The 20,377-nt window shown below is 36.7% G+C and overlaps 2 protein-coding genes across 2 annotated transcripts; one reads left to right on the top strand and one right to left on the bottom strand.

Annotated features, from left to right (window-relative positions):
• Positions 1–66: 66 nt before the first annotated feature.
• On the bottom strand, positions 67–11,943 carry glb1 (galactosidase, beta 1). The gene is made up of 16 exons (XM_048196133.1): positions 11,786–11,943; positions 9,726–9,895; positions 9,283–9,433; positions 7,908–7,968; positions 7,709–7,803; positions 6,162–6,342; positions 5,897–5,955; positions 5,395–5,516; positions 5,211–5,251; positions 4,860–4,972; positions 4,678–4,752; positions 3,193–3,282; positions 2,903–3,016; positions 2,112–2,243; positions 932–1,189; positions 67–822 (listed from the first exon to the last, which is right to left on the bottom strand). Exons 1-16 carry the CDS (start codon positions 11,840–11,842, stop codon positions 568–570), a joined length of 1,974 nt encoding a protein of 657 aa, XP_048052090.1. The 5' UTR covers positions 11,843–11,943; the 3' UTR covers positions 67–567.
• Positions 11,944–12,674: 731 nt separating this feature from the next.
• Positions 12,675–19,317, top strand: ccdc86 (coiled-coil domain containing 86). The gene is made up of 4 exons (XM_048196134.1): positions 12,675–13,303; positions 14,127–14,256; positions 18,723–18,797; positions 18,907–19,317. Exons 1-4 carry the CDS (start codon positions 12,792–12,794, stop codon positions 19,042–19,044), a joined length of 855 nt encoding a protein of 284 aa, XP_048052091.1. The 5' UTR covers positions 12,675–12,791; the 3' UTR covers positions 19,045–19,317.
• The last annotated feature ends 1,060 nt before the right edge of the window (positions 19,318–20,377 follow it).

Genomic DNA, 20,377 nt, shown 5'->3' with positions numbered 1-20,377 from the left:
CACCCCACTTCCAGACCCTTGAAACAAACCAAGTGTGAAAACACTATGTATCTCACAGATAAAGGCTGTGTGAATAAAAAGTGCAGTTTATTTTACACACAACAATGGATTTCTGTAAGGCTTCAACAATTAATCAATTAAAAATCATAAAACCATTCAACATCATTTCATAGTGACACATTACAAAGCATAAGTCAACATGCGGTGCAAAAATAAAATCACTCATTTGCAATTAAGGCTTGACTAAACAATGACGCATGCTCGTCCAAATAAAAACTAAGATTTCTAGTATTATGTAAAATAATGAAATGTACAAAATAAAAGTATCTGCAGTAGAAAATAATGTTGACATCATCTTGAGAGGATCTGGTTCACTCAAATTAAAATCACACAGCTCATTCCCTGAGCGGCTTTGACACCTGAGAATTGGCCAGATATTACTGTAGATTCACAGTGATCATATATTGTTCATAGTGCAAACACATGTCATATCCTTTCAGATATTCAGATCAGTAAAGCAAATAATTCATGTTAAGCAAATGAATTATTCTAAGATTTATCTTAAAATCATAAGAGGTCTTGTTTTTTGAACAGCCGTCTCATGTACTGGCTGGTTGTCTTGACTGGGCCGTTTATGACCGGAGTATCAGTGAACTCCACCACGCAGGAACCCGAGGAGCACGGTGCCGCCTCCAGCTCCAGAACGGTTATGTTGTTTTGGACGGAGGTGCTGAGCAGGTTGGCTGGGACAAAGAGGGTCACCTGTGGCCCACGAGAAGGCCAGTAGCGGCCCACGTTAAAACCGTTAATCCACACTTGGCCCTGGAATAAAAAAAGCATTTTATGATCCTTAATATTTTCACCAGCACTAATTTCTGCACATTTGTAAATGGATCTCATTATAGCCAACAGCAGCGGTTAAGAGTCCTACCTTCCTCCAGTTGGGAAACTGGATGTACGTGTCCTGAGGGAGGTCAGGAATGCCGTCAGGGATGAGGAAGCTGCCAGCGTAGAAGGTTGGAGGTGAAAGAGCAGGAGGAGGTGTGGTGGAGAAACCGATGGAGGTCGAGGACATGGATCTGCTTGATGCCGACAGCAGGCCCTTACGCACCGCTTCATCTATACTCAGAGAGTACACCGTCCAGTTACCCAGAATATCAGCACCCAGAGTCAGATTAAACACCAGACCCTGAGGGACAGAGAGAGAAAATGAGTTTCTGTGGGATTTATGATGTTGTAGATTGTCAGATACAGGAAAACTGTAAAGGGCCGTTCACACCAAGAACAATAACTATATTAGCGTCCACATCAGCAGACGATATCGTTCTGTTTATTCTAAAGCCCAAAGTATACTTCACTTTTTAAGCGCATAGTGCGCATGACATGAATTTCGGCATCAGAAGAGTACACGTCGGATTTTTGTATTCTCGCATACTTGTATGCACAGATTGCACATGCGCGTTAAATTTTTTTTTGCAGTAATTAGTTTATCCACAAGGTGTCAATTCACAAGGTATTCGAAGAATACCTGCTTAAACAGAACGGAACGCGTGCAAGCTACAGCGACGATGGAGGCCTACATAGACGAGAGATTGTGTGAAGATGTTAGAAAGTACCCTCATATGTACAACTCTAGCATTAAATACAAAGATGTTTACATGGGTTGTAACTCGTGGCGAGATATTGCTCAAAACTACGTACTGTGTACACGTACAGGTCGAATGAAGTATACTTTGCAAGGCTGTGCACGTAAAAAACTAAGTATACCCAGGGCTTAAGTGCATACTTGTCTGTCACTTTAAATGCTCGAGCTCGTTACAGCAGGATGGATTCTGATTGGCTGTCAATGTTTTTATCGTTCATCAACTGGATTAAATAATTCTCAAGTTGATTCCAACTATATTGTTTCTTCTATGCCGTTATCATTATAGCTGTGGTGTGAACTCTGCTATTCTTTAATATTGAGAACGATTTTTAGAACTAAATCTTTATTGTTATCTTTATAGTTATCATCCTTGGTGTGGACGGGCCTTAATTCTGATTAGTTAGAAAGGATATAACAACTCAGGTAAGAATAAGCTGAGAATTAGTGAAATTAAAGTTTTGGTTGCCTTGAAGTCATTAATTTCTCTGCCGTAGTTGATTCTGCCCATATTCTCCACCAGGATGTCCACACGGCTGCCAGCTTTTCCCGTAATATTTATGGTGAGTGCCTTGTTCCGCTCCAAAATACCAGCAGAAACCTAAACAATGAATTATTTAAGAAGCGCAGAATAAAATTTAACAGTTACACTACAGTTCAAAAGTTTGTGGTCAGTAAGATTTTTACTGGTCTCTTCTGCTCACCAAAGCTGCATTTATTTGATCAAAAATACAGTAAAAACAGCAATATTGTGAAATATTATAATAATTTAAAATAATTTTTAATTATTGTATTCCTGTGATCAATGCTAAATTTTCAGCATCATTACTCCAGTCTTCAGTGTCACATGATCCTTCAGAAATCATTCTAATATGATGATTTGCTGCTCAAGAAACATTTCTGATTATTATCAATGTTGAAAACAGTTGTGATGCTTCATATTCTTGTAGAAACAGTAATGCATTTGGTAACACTTTATTTTAAAGTGATGTAGTTAGACGTGCATTCGTTTCTGGATTTGATGAATAGAAAGTTCAAAAGAACAGCATTTATTTGAAATAGAAATGTTCTGTAACATTATAAATGTCTTTTCTGTCACTTTTGATCAATTTAATGTGTCCTTGCTGAATAAAAGTATTAATTTCTTGGCAGTGTATAAAATGTTGTGTTATGAAAACTGTGTTAAGAGCCTTTTAACAATCACAGCTATTATGATTACGAGTAACTCAGACATATAGCAATCAACAGAGTAAAACTTACACCATCAATGGATATATAAGCCCGATCATGGACTCCATTTAAAGGGGATGACAGCGGGGTGGGCTTCAAACAGTCAACAGGTAACACCGTTTGATACAGCATAAAGCCAAACGCCTGACGAGATAATGAGACATCCATAATCACTGAACAGATAAGGCATAAAGCAATACAGTTCATAAAAATCATCTGCATGGACACTGACTGAGACAAAGTAGAGGGAACATTAAAATAACTAACATAACAGAACTTCACATTTACTGAATAAAGATTAAGATGAGACGCAGGCTTACCTGATCCATTTCAGTAAATGTTAGTGGGTAAACAGTTTTTACAGGGCCAGAGAAAGATAATACATCCAAAGACTCCGACACGGTCTTGAGCTGCAAGGACAAAGAGATCATCCACACTTCAATGGTCTTCATTCACTTCAAGACATAAGTGCTATAAATGTTCAACTTTCTTTAGTGTGTTGCTGTTTGATCATGAAAAAGGTCTCCAAAGTTACAAAGTCACTCCAGTAGAAGTTATTCTCTATATCAGTAACACTGTTTCTGAACTCCCTGAAATGCCTCCATTGTAGTCTTGAGTTAGTAGTGTGTTATGGTAAGGGGCGAGACATTCCCCAAACATGCTTGAATTGCTTGACCAATCACAACACTCTGTTCCAGCCGACCAATCAGAGCACATTGTGCTTTTCTGAAGGAGGGGCTTTATAGAGACAGGAACTAAACAGAGCGTTACTGACAGACTGGGAAGAGAGGTGCTGCAATAATGTCATATATGTAAAAAAATAATGTGTTTTTTGAACATTCAAGCATAAAAACCTATTCTAGTAGACCCCAAAACCAAATCAAGACTTTGTTGAAGGGCATTAATATGACCTCTTAAACTCAAAATACAAACCCGATTCCAAAAAAGTTGGGACACGGTACAAATTGTGAATAAAAACAGAATGCAATGATGTGGAAGTTTCAAATTTCAATATTTTATTCAGAATACAACATAGATGACATATCAAATGTTTAAACTGAGAAAATGTATCATTTTAATGGAAAAATAAGTTGATTTTAAATTTCATGGCATCAACATCTCAAAAAAGTTGGGACAAGGCCATGTTTTCCACTGTGTGAACAGTTTTCCACTTTGCCACAGTCCATTTTAAATGATCACGGGCATCCAGTATGGTTTTCCAGCCTTGACCCTTACGCACAGAGATTGTTCCAGATTCTCTGAATCTTTGGATGATATTATGCACTGTAGATGATTATAACTTCAAACTCTTTGCAATTTTTCTCTGAGAAACTCCTTTCTGATATTGCTCCACTATTTTTCGCCACAGCATTGGGGGAATTGGTGATCCTCTGCCCATCTTGACCTCTAAGAGACAGACCTCTTGACCTCTGAGAGGCTCTTTTTTATACCCAATCATGTTGCCAATTGACCTAATAAGTTGCAAATTGGTCCTCCAGCTGTTCCTTATATGTACATTTAACTTTTCCGGCCTCTTATTGCTACCTGTACCAACTTTTTTGGAATGTGTAGCTCTCATGAAATCCAAAATGAGCCAATATTTGGCATGACATTTCAAAATGTCTCACTTTCAACATTTGATATGTTATCTATATTCTCTTGTGAATAAAATATAAGTTTATGAGATTTGTAAATTATTGCATTCCTTTTTTATTCACAATTTGTACAATGTCCCAACTTTTTTGGAATCGGGTTTGTATAAATCATATTACAACAGGAGAGGCAAAGATGCAAAAATTATTTACCTTCTTCATTTGCACTTGTCCATATGCAAATTTAGGTGTTGATGGAGGCAGCGGTCCTTCTGGTATGTCTTTGTACTGTATCCAAAAAAACAACAACCAATCAGATCAATTTGCACGATTACTGACCATTGCATTTGTCCATTGAAAATCATAATTCTTTTGAGAAATAGCTAAATCTTTACCATTTTGATGACTTCTCTTATGGCGTAATACTTCTCTGTGAGGTCTCCAGCTTCTGTAAGCGGGGCGTCATAGTCATAGCTGGTTGGCTGAGGACCATAAGGAGAGTTGGCACCTATAATGTGATAAAATCAAAGGAATCAAAATATTCAGGTAGATGTACACATCCCCCCCCCCAAAAAAAATTAAAAATGGGCTCAGGTGCAGGACAACAAATAGGCTAATGAAAAAAGAAATGCGATGTCCGCACACTGAAAATAACTGCTCCAATCAAAAGAAAAATCAAAGGAAAACATGAATCGAGACACATAAATTATTCTTGGCCTTTTGAGGTACAAATCTCCAAGACTTACCATTCCAATATCCAAAGTTAGTTCCACCGATGAACATATATCTTAAAAACAATAACAAAAATAGTATATAAATAATACAATTCTGACTAATAATTTTTTTTTTTTTTTTAAATCAATGCATTCCTTTCAGAAGTCAGTTTTTAGTGTAAAACTGATATTCAGTTGTTATGGACGACCAACTCACAAGTTGACATTGGCTCCCACTTCCAGGATTTCATTGAGGCTCTTGACCACAGCAGCTGTGTTCACGACAGAGTGTTTCTGGCCCCAGTGGTCCAGCCAGCCTGTGTAGAACTCAGAGTTCACCTGCAAAAAAAAACTGGTTTCACTTCCTTTTCACTTCATTTTCCAGAACACTTTTCTACATGTTAGAATTGTGACACAAACGCCCGGTTTCACAGACAGGAATAGGCCTTTGTTCAATTAAGATATTTAAGTAGCTTTTATAAACGTTCACTAGAAAAAAAACATTACTGGTGTGTATCTTGAGACAAAACAATGGCACTGACATATTTTAAGATCTGTCAGTGCGAGTTACATTCAGTTAAAAAAGCTCAAACATGCATTTTAGTCAAGGACTAGCTTAAGCCTTGTCTGTGAAACTGAGGGATAATATAGTTTAGTGCAGCTTTGCTTTCCAGTGTTTTTATATTCACAACTGTTGATAGGAAAAATTTGGTTCGTACCAAAGGCCCACGTGGCTCTGCATGTCTCTGAGCTTTAAACGCAGCGGTAACATTTGAACCTGCACAAAAATACAATAAAATTTACAACGAGGCAAGCTAAGAAATGAAAAAAAAAAAAACCTGAAGTGAAATAAAATATTTAAAAAACCCATAAAACTTACTTTATTTCAGTTAGTTGCTAAGGCAACATTTAGGTAACATACAGATATAAATATAGGTGATGTATCTAGGATATTTATTAAGGTGATATATAGGCTCCGCAGACCTGGGCCGAAGTCAACAGTGGCGTAGATGCCCTGGAGGGATCCACACTTGAGATAACCCACGCCTGCTCCATCAGTGGTGAACAGGACCACCTCATCTCCCAGATAAGAGCGGAACAGCTGGCTGAGATGCCGCATGTAATTAAAATCACAGGCAAAGTAACTGCCGTATTCATTCTCTACCTGTGTAGGAAAGCAATCACATTCATACATGTAAGAAGATGTGCTTGTGTTTGAAAATGAAACTTTTATACGTTTCACATATTTACATACTTGTTTGTCCTGAATTAGATTAAAAGGGTGAAAATACACAAACAAATAAACAATATATAATATTATACATTTTATACACAGAGTCATCTATAATTAGCATACAAGGTTATGTATTTATATTTAAAATCCTAACAAATTGACCCACTTTTCATCAGTTACACCCATATATTCACGCACACACACACACACACACACACACACACACACACACACAGACACACACACACACACACACACACACACACATACAGTACAGTCCAAAAGTTTGGAACCACTAAGATTTTTAATGTTTTTAAAAGAAGTTTCGTCTGCTCACCAAGGCTACATTTATTTAATTAAAAATACAGTAAAAAACAGTAATATTGTGAAATATTATTACAATTTAAAATAACTGTTTTCTATTTGAATATATTTGACAAAGTAATTTATTCCTGTGATGCAAAGCTGAATTTTCAGGATCATTACTCCAGTCTTCAGTGTCACATGATCCTTCAGAAATCATTCTAATATGCTGATCTGCTGCTCAAGAAACATTTAATGTGTACAATTGTACAAAATATTTGTGTACAATATTTTTTTTCAGGATTATTTGATGAATAAAGTTCAAAAGAACAGTTTTTATCTGAAATCTAATCTTTTGTAACATTATAAATGTCTTTACTGCCACTTTTGATTGATTTAATGCATCCTTGCTGAATAAAAGTATTCATTTCTTTAATTTCTTTTCAAAAAAATAAAAATAAAAGTTCTTACTGACCCCAAACTTTTGAACGGTAGTGTATAATGTTACAGAAGCTTTGTATTTCAGATAAATGCTGTTCTTTTGAACTTTCTATTCATCAAGGAATCCTGAAAAAAAAAGTACACAACTGTTTTCAACATTGAAAATAATCATAAATGTTTCTTGAGCAGCAAATCATCATATTAGAATGATTTCTGAAGGATCATGTGACACTGAAGACTGGAGTAACGATGCTGAAAATTCAGCTTTGCATCACAGGAATAAATTACTTTGTCAAATATATTTAAATAGTACACAGTTATTTTAAATTGTAATAATATTTCACAATATTACTGTTTTTTACTGTATTTTTAATTTAATAAATGTAGCCTTGGTGAGCAGACGAAACTTCTTTTAAAAACATTAAAAATCTTAGTGGTTCCAAACTTTTGGACTGTACTTTATACACACATATACTCACATATACATATACATATATATATATATATATATATATATATATATAAAAAATCACTGTATATAAAACTGTCTTACCTGTACAGTAATGATGGGTCCGCCGTTCTGGTACAGGTTACGTTTTATGATGGGCAACAACTTCCCCATCCACTTATCCACTGCTGCAAGGTAATCTAGAGCAATATAAAGAACTCCACTGCAGCTTACAAGCTATACATTTCACTTATTCAACTGCATTTTTTCCAATCTAAGGTTAATCAATAACTCCTCTTATTACCTGGATCAGATGATCGCAGCACAATGTCTTTCTTCTTCAACAGCCAGGCAGGCAAACCCCCCTAAAACAAGAAACAGTGAGCCATCTGTGGGGCCGGTTGCATAAACCACTTAGACTAGTCTTAAAAGTTAAGACACTAATGTTTTTCTTGAAGAGTGGTCCTAATTTTTTAAAGTCCATTACATAAAAAGGTAGATTGGTGTAAGTTGAATTGGAAAAATAACATTGATTACCCCTTGGTTAACTGCAAGTTGGTCAAACTAGTTCTTAAGACACAGTCTTAGTGACTAAGTTTATGCAACTGAGGTCAGAAAAGTCAGTCATTTACGCTCCATCACATATTCTGTTTCTTTTTCAAATCTTTTAATTATACACAACTGTATAATACATTAAAAATAACTTAAATTTAAAAAGAATTAAATTGAAATATTCCAAGATATATTATAATATATCTTGGAAATGGGTTGTTCAAAAGGAAAAAAGGGTTCTGAAATCAGATTAGACCAACCAAAATCCAATCTTGGTTTTGATCTGGATAAAATCATCAGTTTGTGTTGTTCAAAACTTTTTAGTAAGATTGGGATACCTTTGATCCAAAAAATCTGGATTATATTGATCCCATCAGAAGGGTAGATTTCAGAAAAAAAAAATGTAATAAAATTTTAAAATTGGTCAAAAAATACAACATTTTTATCATGTAATATACATACACATTTTTTATTTTGCTCTTGAGTAGTTAACTTTTAAAGTAATAAATTAGAAGTAGACATTAGGCTACATATAAGTGTTTTGCAGTTAATCACAGAAAAAAATTGTGATTAATCGAGTTAATTTTTTTAATTGATTGACAGCACTAATCAAAAGCATTAATTCATTAATTTTTACATCGTTTTTTCCTCAGACCTCCTAGCACCCTCTTGCGGCCCCCAGTTTGAAAAGCCCTGATTTAAGCTGCAGTCACACTAGATTTTGAGCATGCAAAAATTCTTCGGACACAGCAACGGTCGTGATATGATGTCACGCTCTGCAGCGTCTTTTTTATGAACATGAATTCAACATATAACAAACAGTAATATACTCAAAATATGAAAAATATACAATCTACTCGAAATTACTGCAAAAATATCATTCTTTTAATTCAAAGAAGAGGTCACGCCGTGATGTATCGATCTTCTACTGGTCACACATCTTCACGTGATGCGAATTCGCAGCTCAGAGTCCACCAAGCTTGAACCTTGAAATGCAGCAAAATGCAAATCTTTTTGCATGAGCATGCGTTTGCGGTCTGATGCATTCGCATACGTATGAATGGAAGTCAATGGAACGAAAAGTGTAGTGTGACCGCACCTTTAGGTGCGCCTCTGTCTTTTCTCACCATATCCCACTCTGCACAGATGTAGGGGCCTGGTCTCATGATGACCAGCAGGCCGATGTCTTGGCACAGCTGCAGGAAGTACTCTAGATCCCCATCTCCGCTGAAGTCGTACAGACCAGGCACCGGCTCGTGGAAGTTCCATGGCACATACCTGTGGATGAATTTGGCCATTAGGGAAATATGAGTTGGAATGAGTGGAATACAAATGGCCAAAGAAATTCCAAAGATTAGTACATATTATTCATAAAGACTGTACTTGCAATACGCAATTTTTCAACAATACTATTTCATAGCTCAGAAAAAAAGTATATTCGCTATTGAATTTCCATGAGATTTATTAATTTCCATGACTTTTCCAGGCTTTTACTTGATTGTGGGAATACAAAACATTGCATATGACTGATATATAAGTATCAGTCATATGCACTGTCAGTTCATCTTACGTCTGGATGGCGTTCAGACCGGCCTTGTACATCTTGAGTAGCCTGTCCTTCCAATAGACTCTGGGAATCCTGTTGTAGTGGATGCTGCCCGAGATGTAGCGAAATGGCTCACCATCTTTAAGGAAGCAGTTTTGATTGTAATCCACAGAGAAACTGGGTGCTGAAGCATACTACAGAAAGAAAGAAGATACAGAGGAAAGGAACAGTTTACCCAACTAAAAATGACATAAGGAAGAATACTTGACCACAGAATACCACAATAACCAATCTGAATCAAGTACAGTATTCCAGAGACCTTATGTACTCAGCCTCACGTTTGGTTTTCCTACTTCTATGGAACACATTCAAAGATATTTAGCACAATATACTTGCTTATATACTTGTCTAAACTGGGGACTGGAGCATTTGAGTTCATTAAAGGTACAATATGTAAGATTTCTGTCCGCTAGAGGTCGCTAGATGCCCATTCAAAACAAAGGCGCAGCTTAATGACGGCAAGTTTAAGCACGGAATCTTGGGACATGTGGTCTCCACCTCACAGCCGATGGAAATAATAGGGATAGGACTCGGGAAGAAATCATGTTCATGGATGCGATTATTAACGTTACTGTAGTATGAAGCAGAGCAGGACCGAGTGTTGTGGGAGCTGAACGAGGCCGCTGGAGCGATTGCACAACACATGCCTCACGAGCAGCGGGACTTTTATTATGACACAGTCGCCAGCGCCGCTTCCACTTTCCCGGTCAAGTGTATGAGGTAACGCAGCTCTGTTTATCATATTAGATACATTTGAGTGTGTTGAAAATTATGTTATAACATTACGCTGTGCGTTCGCTCCACAGCTGCTGTGAGACACTGTTGCACACTGCAGTAAGATAGATCGATTTTAGAATATCATATTAAATGCTGGATGGCTTGTGTTGATAAATGGCATGCAATTAATTTTAAAACGTATTGTATGATGGAGAAAATGCTGTATTACTGTTACTAAAAATAAAGCTGCATCTGATTATGCTATGTTAGCTACTTCACAAAATAGTGTTTTTCTCTGAGGCATGGTAAAGCATGGTACTCGCAAAAAAATCAAGAAAATTAGATTTAAACAATAAGACTAAACGTGTTGAGCTATATAACAACAATTAGTTTTCTGTCTATAAATATATCAAAACAGTTGTTCCCTTGTCTATTAAAACATGTAATATATTAAAGCGTCTTTGGTGTTTCCATGGTTTCTACAAAATAAAACCGGAAACCGAGGGTAACGCGGTATGACGCAATTGACAGGTGACTCCTCACACGTCCCGGTTAAAATTGCAATTTTTTCACGATTTACAAATAGTTGCAAACATTTGGGATATTGTAAGTACTCAAGTGAACAAAATATATAACACTGGCCTAGTGGTTTCTGGATATTTTACTGCAAAACAATCTTACATATTGCACCTTTAATGACAAAAGAGTGGTCTCAAAGAAGTCATGCCAGGTTTGATGTCTAGGATGGTTCATGTGTGTCTTGTGGCCAATTATTAGTGACATCAAACCTGGTATAACATCATGACATGACATGTTTGCGTCTTTTTTGTTAACAGACAAACAACAACCCCAATTCCCATTCACTTTCATAGAGCAGTCGTTTAGAAATCCTCTCTGTGTTGAAAGATTAATATGGAACGACATGAGGGAGAGTAAATGAGGAGGACAGGAGAATTGTGATTTTTGTGAACCATCTCTTTAAATAACACTATCATAGGCATTTATATTTGATGACTGACATGACATGATGTGTCACAAGACATGTCACAAGACTCAAGAGTCAGGACATCTCGCACTTGTCATATGTCAATATCATAACTTAACATCAGAGCAAAAGTGCGACCAAATCTCTCAAAGGAGAAATATTCCTCTATAAACAGTGTCTGAATAGCAAAAACTAGAAAGTATGACACTTTTCTCATATGCAATTATTTCAAGTGATTGGGAGAACATCTGCACACTAGTAACCAAGCTTATGCTTGGTTTAAATGATACTTTTAAAACAAATAGACAAAGTTAATACTTACATTGACCGATGGAAGGGCCAGGAAGAGAACAGACATCAGTCCGACACCCGCCGTCATGGTGTTTATATCAGCACCAGCACTCAGCAGCGGTGCGGAAGTCCAATGCCATTTATTTTGGTTACTACTTGCGATGACTGAATCGTTGAATGAATCGTTCCCTGGAGTCGGATCTTTTTCAATGAACTAGTTGAACTGGTTCATAGAGCAAGTCTGAACGATTCGTTCACAAATCGAACTGAATCAGTAAAAAGGTTAACCTGCCTTGTATTTATTAATTATTTTTAATTACTAATAAAATTAAATGTTAATGTACCTAGTCAGTTAAGAAACTGTAGTCGTCACGAATTAGTTTTAGTAGCTGTGACAAACTGAACTTGACAAACTAAATCACAATAAACACCCTTATTAATAGAAAACCGTTACTGGAACGTTTGTGGTGACGCAAAAAAGTGATTCATGTTTTTGAACAGTTTCGAGAACCGACTCGCGGATACAAATCGAACTGAATCAGTAAAGCTTTCAAATCAACTCTGTCCAAGAACCAAACGTTTTAACTTAATATTTAAAACCTAATTAGTATTTATTTTACGTTACTAGTAGCTACTTACTAAGTAATCCAATAAGCTAAACCTTGTGAGAAAAGATTCAAGTCATAACAAATTAATTTTAATATTGTGACAAAGTGAACTGGAGACTTTATAAACTGTTTAACGATGACCTTCACTACATACTACTTTAATTATTATATATTTACTGGAACGTTTTGCAGCTACCAAATGATGACGCAAAAATCACTGGTCCGGATCTTTGAACCGGTTCAAGAACCGACTCGCGGAAATGAGTCGGATAGTTGCCCTCCCAACCACTAGGGAGTGATGATTCTTGACACTTCTTTTCTTCGTCTCTCGGCAAAACACAGGAGGAATACACGTGTGTTTCCGCACATGTGTGGATTTTATTACCGTTTAAACATATTTACATTGTATTCATCGACACAACGCTAAAGATGTCTTCGTCCAGAAACAAGAAAACAGACGGTGTTGTGAAGGCTGAAGATTCCGATAACGAAGCGGATTCTCCCGTTGTGAGCCGCACACGGAGCGGTCGCAGATTACGGACGCCCGCGGCCAAAACTCCCGTCCGCCGGACCAGAAAGTCTGTTGTCCGAGAAGATCCGGCAGAAAGCATCGAGTCTCGGCAGGAGTCTCCACCAGATGAATGTACAGCAGATACTAAAGGTGATCAGTGCAGCCCAGTGACAGAAACAGTAACAGTTTGTCCAGATGAAACTGCAGCAGCAGCAGATGTCAGTCAAGAGTCAGCGCCGGACACTGTAGACCAGACCAGCGAGAAGGAAAACGTGGTAAATAACACAGACACAGGGTCCACTGGTCCTACAGACCCCGAGAAAAGAGCCAAAAAAAGGACTCACTCAGAATCCAGTGAGAATAAAACTAAGACTGTGCCTTTTGGGAAACCCAAGTCTGGAAGAGTATGGAAAGAACGAAAGAAGCAAAGGTGAAAAACACTTAATGTTTCGTATTACTGTCAGATATCTTATGGTTTGTTTACTTCTTGAGTTTTTGTATCCGTGTTTCATTCATGTTCTCATGTCTGTTAAAGGGTTAGTTCACCCAAAAATGAAAATAATGTCATTTATTACTCACCCTCATGTCGTTCCACACCCGTAAGACCTTTGTTAATCTTCGGAACACAAATTAAGATATTTTTGTTGAAATCCAATGACTCGGTGAGGCCTTCATAGCCAGCAATTACATTTCTTCTCTCAAGATCCATTAATGTACTAAAAACATATTTAAATCAGTTCATGTGAGTACAGTGGTTCAATATTAATATTATAAAGAGACGAGAATACTTTTTGGTGTGCCAAAAAAACAAAATAACGACTTATTTAGTGATGGCAGATTTCAAAACACTGCTTCAGGAAGCTTCGGAGCATAAATGAATCTGTGTATCGAATCAGCGGTTCGGAGCGCCAAAGTCACGTGATTTCAGCAGTTTGGCGGTTTGACACGCGATCCGAATCATGATTCGATACACTGATTCATTTATTCTTGAGAGAGGAAATGTCATTGCTGGCTATGCAGGCCTCACGGAGCCATCGGATTTCAACAAAAATAACTTAATTTGTGTTTCCGAAGATTAACGAAGGTCTTACGGGTGTGGAACGGCATGAGGGTGAGTAATAAATGACAGAATTTTCATTTTGGGGTGAACTAACCCTTTAATCCAAAATAATAATTTGGCACGTAAACATTTTCCCTAAGTACTGTATCTTTGTTTGTTTGCTAGTACATTAGTTTCTATCTTTGTTTTGTAGGTTCTCTGCTCTGTTGAGAGACAAACCTCTGCGTACTTCATGGGAAAAGAAGATGGAGGCCAAGAGAGAGAAGCAGCTGATGAAGCAGTACCACCAGCAGCTGAAAGATGAGCAGGCCAAAGAGAAAGAGGCGAGTTTCTGTTTTTTTTTTGTTTTTTTTTATATCTTATTTTGTTTGAATTGAATGTTGTCATTGTTTTTGAAACAAAGTCTATAGAGGTGCATCCCAATTTGCATACTTGTGCACTATTCTATGCTGTTTTGTAGTATAATAGTGTGAGTAGAGTGTATAATTTCAAATAGAAAAAGTACACTATATATTCCCGGATGATGCACTTAATTAACCTAAAAGATTGCGTACTGTCTGAGTAGGTGATACTTTTACGTTTAAAAAGTATGTTCTATATAGTATGAATATGGGTAGTATGATTTAAATCCAGATGTACTGCATCTGCCATGTTGTCATTATCATGTGACCTACCAGCGTTAGTTGTGTCGCTTCACCTCCATTCATAAATCCTCTCCCTTGGCCTCATGGGATAGTAAAGCGTCCACGCTTCAGAATCTCACTGGAAGTAGTAGGTCATCCGGGGACTTTTCCCCTACTGTTTTTTTTTTTTTTTTTTTTTTGCATACTATATGTGACCCTGGACCACAAAATCAGTCATAAGGGTCCATTTTTTGAAGATTTGAGATTTATACATCACCTGCTAAAACCTTTAAAGCTGAATAAATTATCTTTCCATTGATGTATGGTTTGTTAGGATAAGACAATATTTGTCCAAGATACAACTATTTGAAAATCTGGAATCTGAGGGTGCAAAAAAATCAAAATATTGAGAAAATTGCCTTTAAAGTTGTCCAAATTAAGTCCTTAGCAATGTATATCCACCCAATTTGATATATTTATGGTAGGAAATTTACAGATGTGATCTTTACCTAATATCCAAATGATTTTTGGCATAAAAGAAAAATCGATAATTTTGACCCATACAATGTATTGTTGGCTATTGCTACAAATATACCTGTGCAACTTAAGACTTTTTGCAACTTTTGTGGTCCAGGGTCACATATAGTAGGGAACAGGGCTTGACATTAACACTCGCCAAATGCGGGTGGATTTCAGCAGTGGTGTGTAACGCAGTCATTCTCCTACTAGCCACTTTGGCAGATTGATTTTAAATATAATATATACATTTTTCAGTTGTAGTCTTTTAAAAAGGCATCTGAAATAATAAACTAAGTGCAATGTAGTGTTGTCAAAAATATAGATTTTTTTTTATACATATCGATTCTGAAATATCTGAAATGCTTCGAATACACATTTTCCGCAGAATAGATACACAGTACCAGCTGTGCTTTCTCTCTCTCTCTCATCTCTCCGACAGTGAGTTGACACACAAACCCGCCTCCCCTCACTCACTTGCTGGTGTTACAGGGCTTGAATTTCGGCATGGGATTGCGTGTATTGCGCATAATTTTATACATTCCCGCAGATTTTGTTCTCACACCCAAAGTGCGCCCACATAAAGCCGTCTCTCAGTACTAAATTGAGTTATTTTGCGCTGCTTATTGCACTTAAACAGTGAAATACACACAAAATAATGTCAAAATGCCAGTTTTCATGTAAACACAGTTATGTTTTAAGTGAACGTAAAGAGTTGAGAAAGAAAACGCATGTGTAACAGTATAATGGATCTGTGCGTCAGGTCTTAAAGTGACAGCAGCCTAATATACCTGCTGCCAAATTATGAGATAATATTAAAATTTGATGTCAAACCACTAGCCACTTTGTTAAACCACTAGCCACAGTGGCTGGTGAGCAAAAAAAGTTAATGTCAAGCCCTGGTAGGGAAATATTTGATGTAGATGCAGTGGAAGTGTGGAATGTTGGACTGTCGCAGCTTTAGTTTCGTTGCTGAAAAGAGAGTGGTAGAGTGGGGGAAAACGCCCCCCTGGGGTAAAACGCCCCCCACCTGTTTTTCTCAAAATAAGCACTAGAGGTAGTTAATATACATTTTCACTGTTGCTATGCACTACGTTTGACAACGGGGATAAACAAATCTCCTTGGAGAAGCTGACACCAGCGACGTATTTGAAGAGAAGAGGATTACATGGCAAGCGCTATAATTTTCAGATATTGGTAAACAAGTGTTTAAGAGAATATTGTTCTGCAGGATATCACAGTGATGTATGATAGATGAATAGTGAAGTCTGTCGTTTGAGAGGATATGTTATTTATAAGGAATATAATTATATTTTTAAAAATTAAACATTTTTTTAAAAAGTCGTAGCTTGTGGGGTAAAACGCCCCCCAGAGGTCATAGTTTCTCTCTATCATAATTACTATAATAACATATTTCTGTCTATCAAATCCTTTGTTTTACACTTAATGCTGTATAACTAGGTGGTAAAATCAAAATATTTAAACAAAATTAAAAAAAATAATAATAAATTACCTCAAGTGAGCATTAGGCTAGCTTGATAGCACAGTTAGCTCACTGATGGAAGGTGGTTAGGTGACCCAATGAAAAAACATAGTGGCTTTTAATGCATTTATTGGATATATTTCACTACATAAATATACAAATTTATAAGTTTAATATTTATTTAGGGTTTTCTGTTTGTCTTGATGATAGTGGTGAACAAATACATCAATTATCAAATGTTAAAAATTTGGATATGTTGGATATTCCTCAAATAAATATTAAAAATATTAAATATATAGGTCTATACATGTTGATACATTACTTGCCTTTTACTTTTAGAGATTAAAAACTAGTCATTTTGCAAACTAGTTCATTTTGCTGTTGATCTATGAAGCAAACTGGTTGGTAAGAAAGGGGGCGTTTTACCCCACCGCTGGGGCAAAACGCCCCCTTTGTACAAAAATAATTTCAGTCAAAATACTAATTAATTATGAAGGATGAGCAATTTTAATATTTGGTGAATAACTCCTGCCATAGTCACTCAAAACCGGGATGGCAATTCTAGTCACATTTATGTTTTGTTTCACTGTAATGTCACATTTTCCTTAAGGGGGGGCGTTTTCCCCCACTCTACCCTACTCCACTACTGAATGGCAATATAACCTTATAAAAATCATACACTATATGGTTGAGTTCATAGTGCACAGTGCATAGTCTGTACTAGTGCGTCATTTGGGACACAACTTAGGTATAGTCTCACTAAGTAATAAACTATTTACTTTAGAGTTGTCAAAAGTACCATCTTCGGTACCAAGTCAATATTGAAATTCTAAAAATGTGCTGCTTTGAGCACTGTTGAGTGTATTCGTAAACACCTCTGATTGGTGTAGTGGAAATTGTCAATACAAATCTGACTTCACCACTGACTATTTAAACAACTCCTAGTTGTTAATATAATACTACAGTATCTCGAGGTAGTTCCTGAATACTTACAATACAATCGAATACTTCCCTGAAGTATGGTGACGGCGTCCCGTCAAGAAGCTACTATCACTACCTCAATCACACTTTAGCTGTTACTTTTGTTGTCTTTTGAGCATAGGATCTTCTATTTCTTAGCTGCGCAGCATATACCTGACACAACTTCCGAGTTGCTCTTTGTAGAAATGAAGTATTATTTACGGCCAGGAGATCACTGGTCAAAACATCTGAGCGAGTCTCCATGAATAGAAAGATACATGCACATTTAAGTCTTACAGTTGAGTAAAAATCAATGTCTTCTTCACTGTGATTTGTTCTGGTGATTGGTCTGTAATGATCTAAGCTAATCATATGACTGGTCTTTGATCCTTAGTCTGCATTTTCTGTAGGTTTCATGTTGATAAAAAATATTTCTGTCACATTGGCCATTGTGTTCATGCATTCATCAGATATGTCTGTGACTGGCTTCAATGATCAACGCTCCCGCTTTCAAAACGCTTTCAAATTCAAACACTTCTGTGTGCTTTCAAACGCTCCCATGTGTTGATCATTGTAGCCAAACACAAACATATCTGATGAATGCATGAACACAATGGCCAATCAGAGGAGTTTACGAATCCGCTCAACAGCGCTCAAAGCAGCACATTACCAAAGTCGGTACTTTTGACAACTCTAATTTACTTAGTAGTTACACTAGAGTTCAAAAGATTGGGGTCAGTAAATATAAATATAAATATAAATATTTTTTTAAAGTCTCTTATGCTTACCAAGACCTTTTATTTGATCAAAAATACAATAAAAACTGTAATATTGTGAAATATTATAGTTTACCCCAGTCTTCAGTGTCACGTGATCCTTCAGAAATCATTCTAATTTGCTGCTCAAGAAACATTTTTATTACTAATGTTATTTTTAATACTTTAATTACACTATTGATAAATTTTTCAGGATTCTTTGATTTATTTGAAATAGATTTTTTCTTTTAACATTATAAATGTCTTTACTGTCACTTTTGATCAATTTAATGCATCCTTGCTGAATAAAAGTATTAATTTCTGAGAAACATGGTGACATTTTGTGGAAAATGGAAAATGCTGATATAAGTTTGGAAGTTAAAAACCAAATCGACACTGGTCATATGTGATTTTTCTGTATTTATTTATTTGTTTGTTTATTTTTCTTGCAGGACAAGAAGAAGAGGAGAGCAGAAAATCTGAGAAGACGAGCAGAAAATGAGAGAAAAGCGGAGATTGTTCAAGTGGTAAATGCAGAATGTCATTTTGCACCAGAATTCAGATGTTTCTCACAGTTTTTCTGTCACATTATTCTTGGTTGTCTTTTTAAACAACTCATTACTGCTCTGCTTTCAGATTAAGAATACAGCAAAGATCAAGAGGATGAAGAAGAAACAGCTGAGGAAGATTGAGAAAAGAGATACACTGTCAATGGTGCAGAAAACACCGCCTAGTGTCAAGAAAGGCGCAGGGAAAACTAACAGCAGCTTGTAGAGGGTTTATGAGGGATATATGAGAATCTCAGTATACCTAAACATGCTGTTGATACAAACGTTTAGTGCCAGTCTGTACCACCTCGTGGATGAACTGGCATGAGGACCTTAATACTATAAAACTATGGAAATGTAATGATTTTATATCTGTGACTCAGAGAGGGCTTTGTATATCACTGAGAGGTCTGTGTTGTGTACCTGCTTCAGATCTCTGGGTTTGATGTAATATTTGTACAGCAAAATGAAATGCAAATAAATGTTTTGATTTCATGGACACCTGTTTCCCATCACTGTTTATGTGATTGTCACATAAAAATAAAACAATCCAAATATCGATCTTCATTCAATATCTTCCTGGATCATACATGTTAAATGGGTTTATATTTAGCCTAGCTATTGTTTTATAGGAGAGTAGAAAGAGGTTTCATTTTCAAAATGACTTGCATTAAAAAACATGGTACTTTCCTCATTTTTTTAATGGTTCGATATGTTTTGTTGTTGGCAATGCTTATCTAGCCAAGATGCTTCCACTTTCAGTATCTCGGTGCTTTTTCATGATAAGGTGGAGTGATCGGTACTTTTGAGTCTTAAACGGTATGTTGTGCTACTGTTTGTGGTTCTAGTAGGTGAACATCAAATGTTTAGGACTGGTCTGATATAAATCTTTAGTATTCAAAATAAGAATAAAAATACATTTTGATAGTCATAACTTGTCTATTTCTAACCATGTGCCTCCATTGAATTTTCATCTTAGTGTTTATTTAGCCTACCTCCAATGGTCTGAGATGAACTAGAAAGAAGGAAACAATCAGGTCATATGAGGTTGAGGGTGGAGTTTAATAGGTGCTTTCCATCTGTTAGCCTATAAAAATAATGCTGCAGCAAAAAACACCAAGAAGCACAGACAAGCAGCATGGCTACAGATTACATTACAAGAACCGTAAGATTGTTTTTTATACATTTTAAAATACAATAATTTACCACAATTATTAATAGCGTTATTAACATGAAAGTGTTGTTATTGTCACTTTGTGCGATAAACTCACGGATGTGTTGGTTCTCTTTCAGCTTCAGTACCTCAATCCTCAGCCTGTAGCATGTGGACCCAGGCAGTGTGTGAAAGGAGACCCCAAAGACACGGTGCCTGTTCCCTACCACGAGCCGTTGGAAAAGTCCACTCACACCGTTCTCCGGGTTCAAGGGCCGGTTTCACCAGGTCCTGAACGCTTCCCTGTGAATATCTTCAATGGGTCTAAAGGAGTCAAGGTTCCTGTGACCGTGAGGAGCACCGACACTATCGGGAAACTGCAGCAGAAGGCCCTGAAGCAGAGTCC

The sequence above is a fragment of the Megalobrama amblycephala genome, linkage group LG7 (genome assembly GCF_018812025.1).
Source record: "Megalobrama amblycephala isolate DHTTF-2021 linkage group LG7, ASM1881202v1, whole genome shotgun sequence".
NCBI classification, from domain to species: Eukaryota; Metazoa; Chordata; class Actinopteri; order Cypriniformes; family Xenocyprididae; genus Megalobrama; species Megalobrama amblycephala.
Note: the sequence above shows the minus strand (reverse complement) of the source record. Positions and strands in the feature narration are given on the sequence as shown.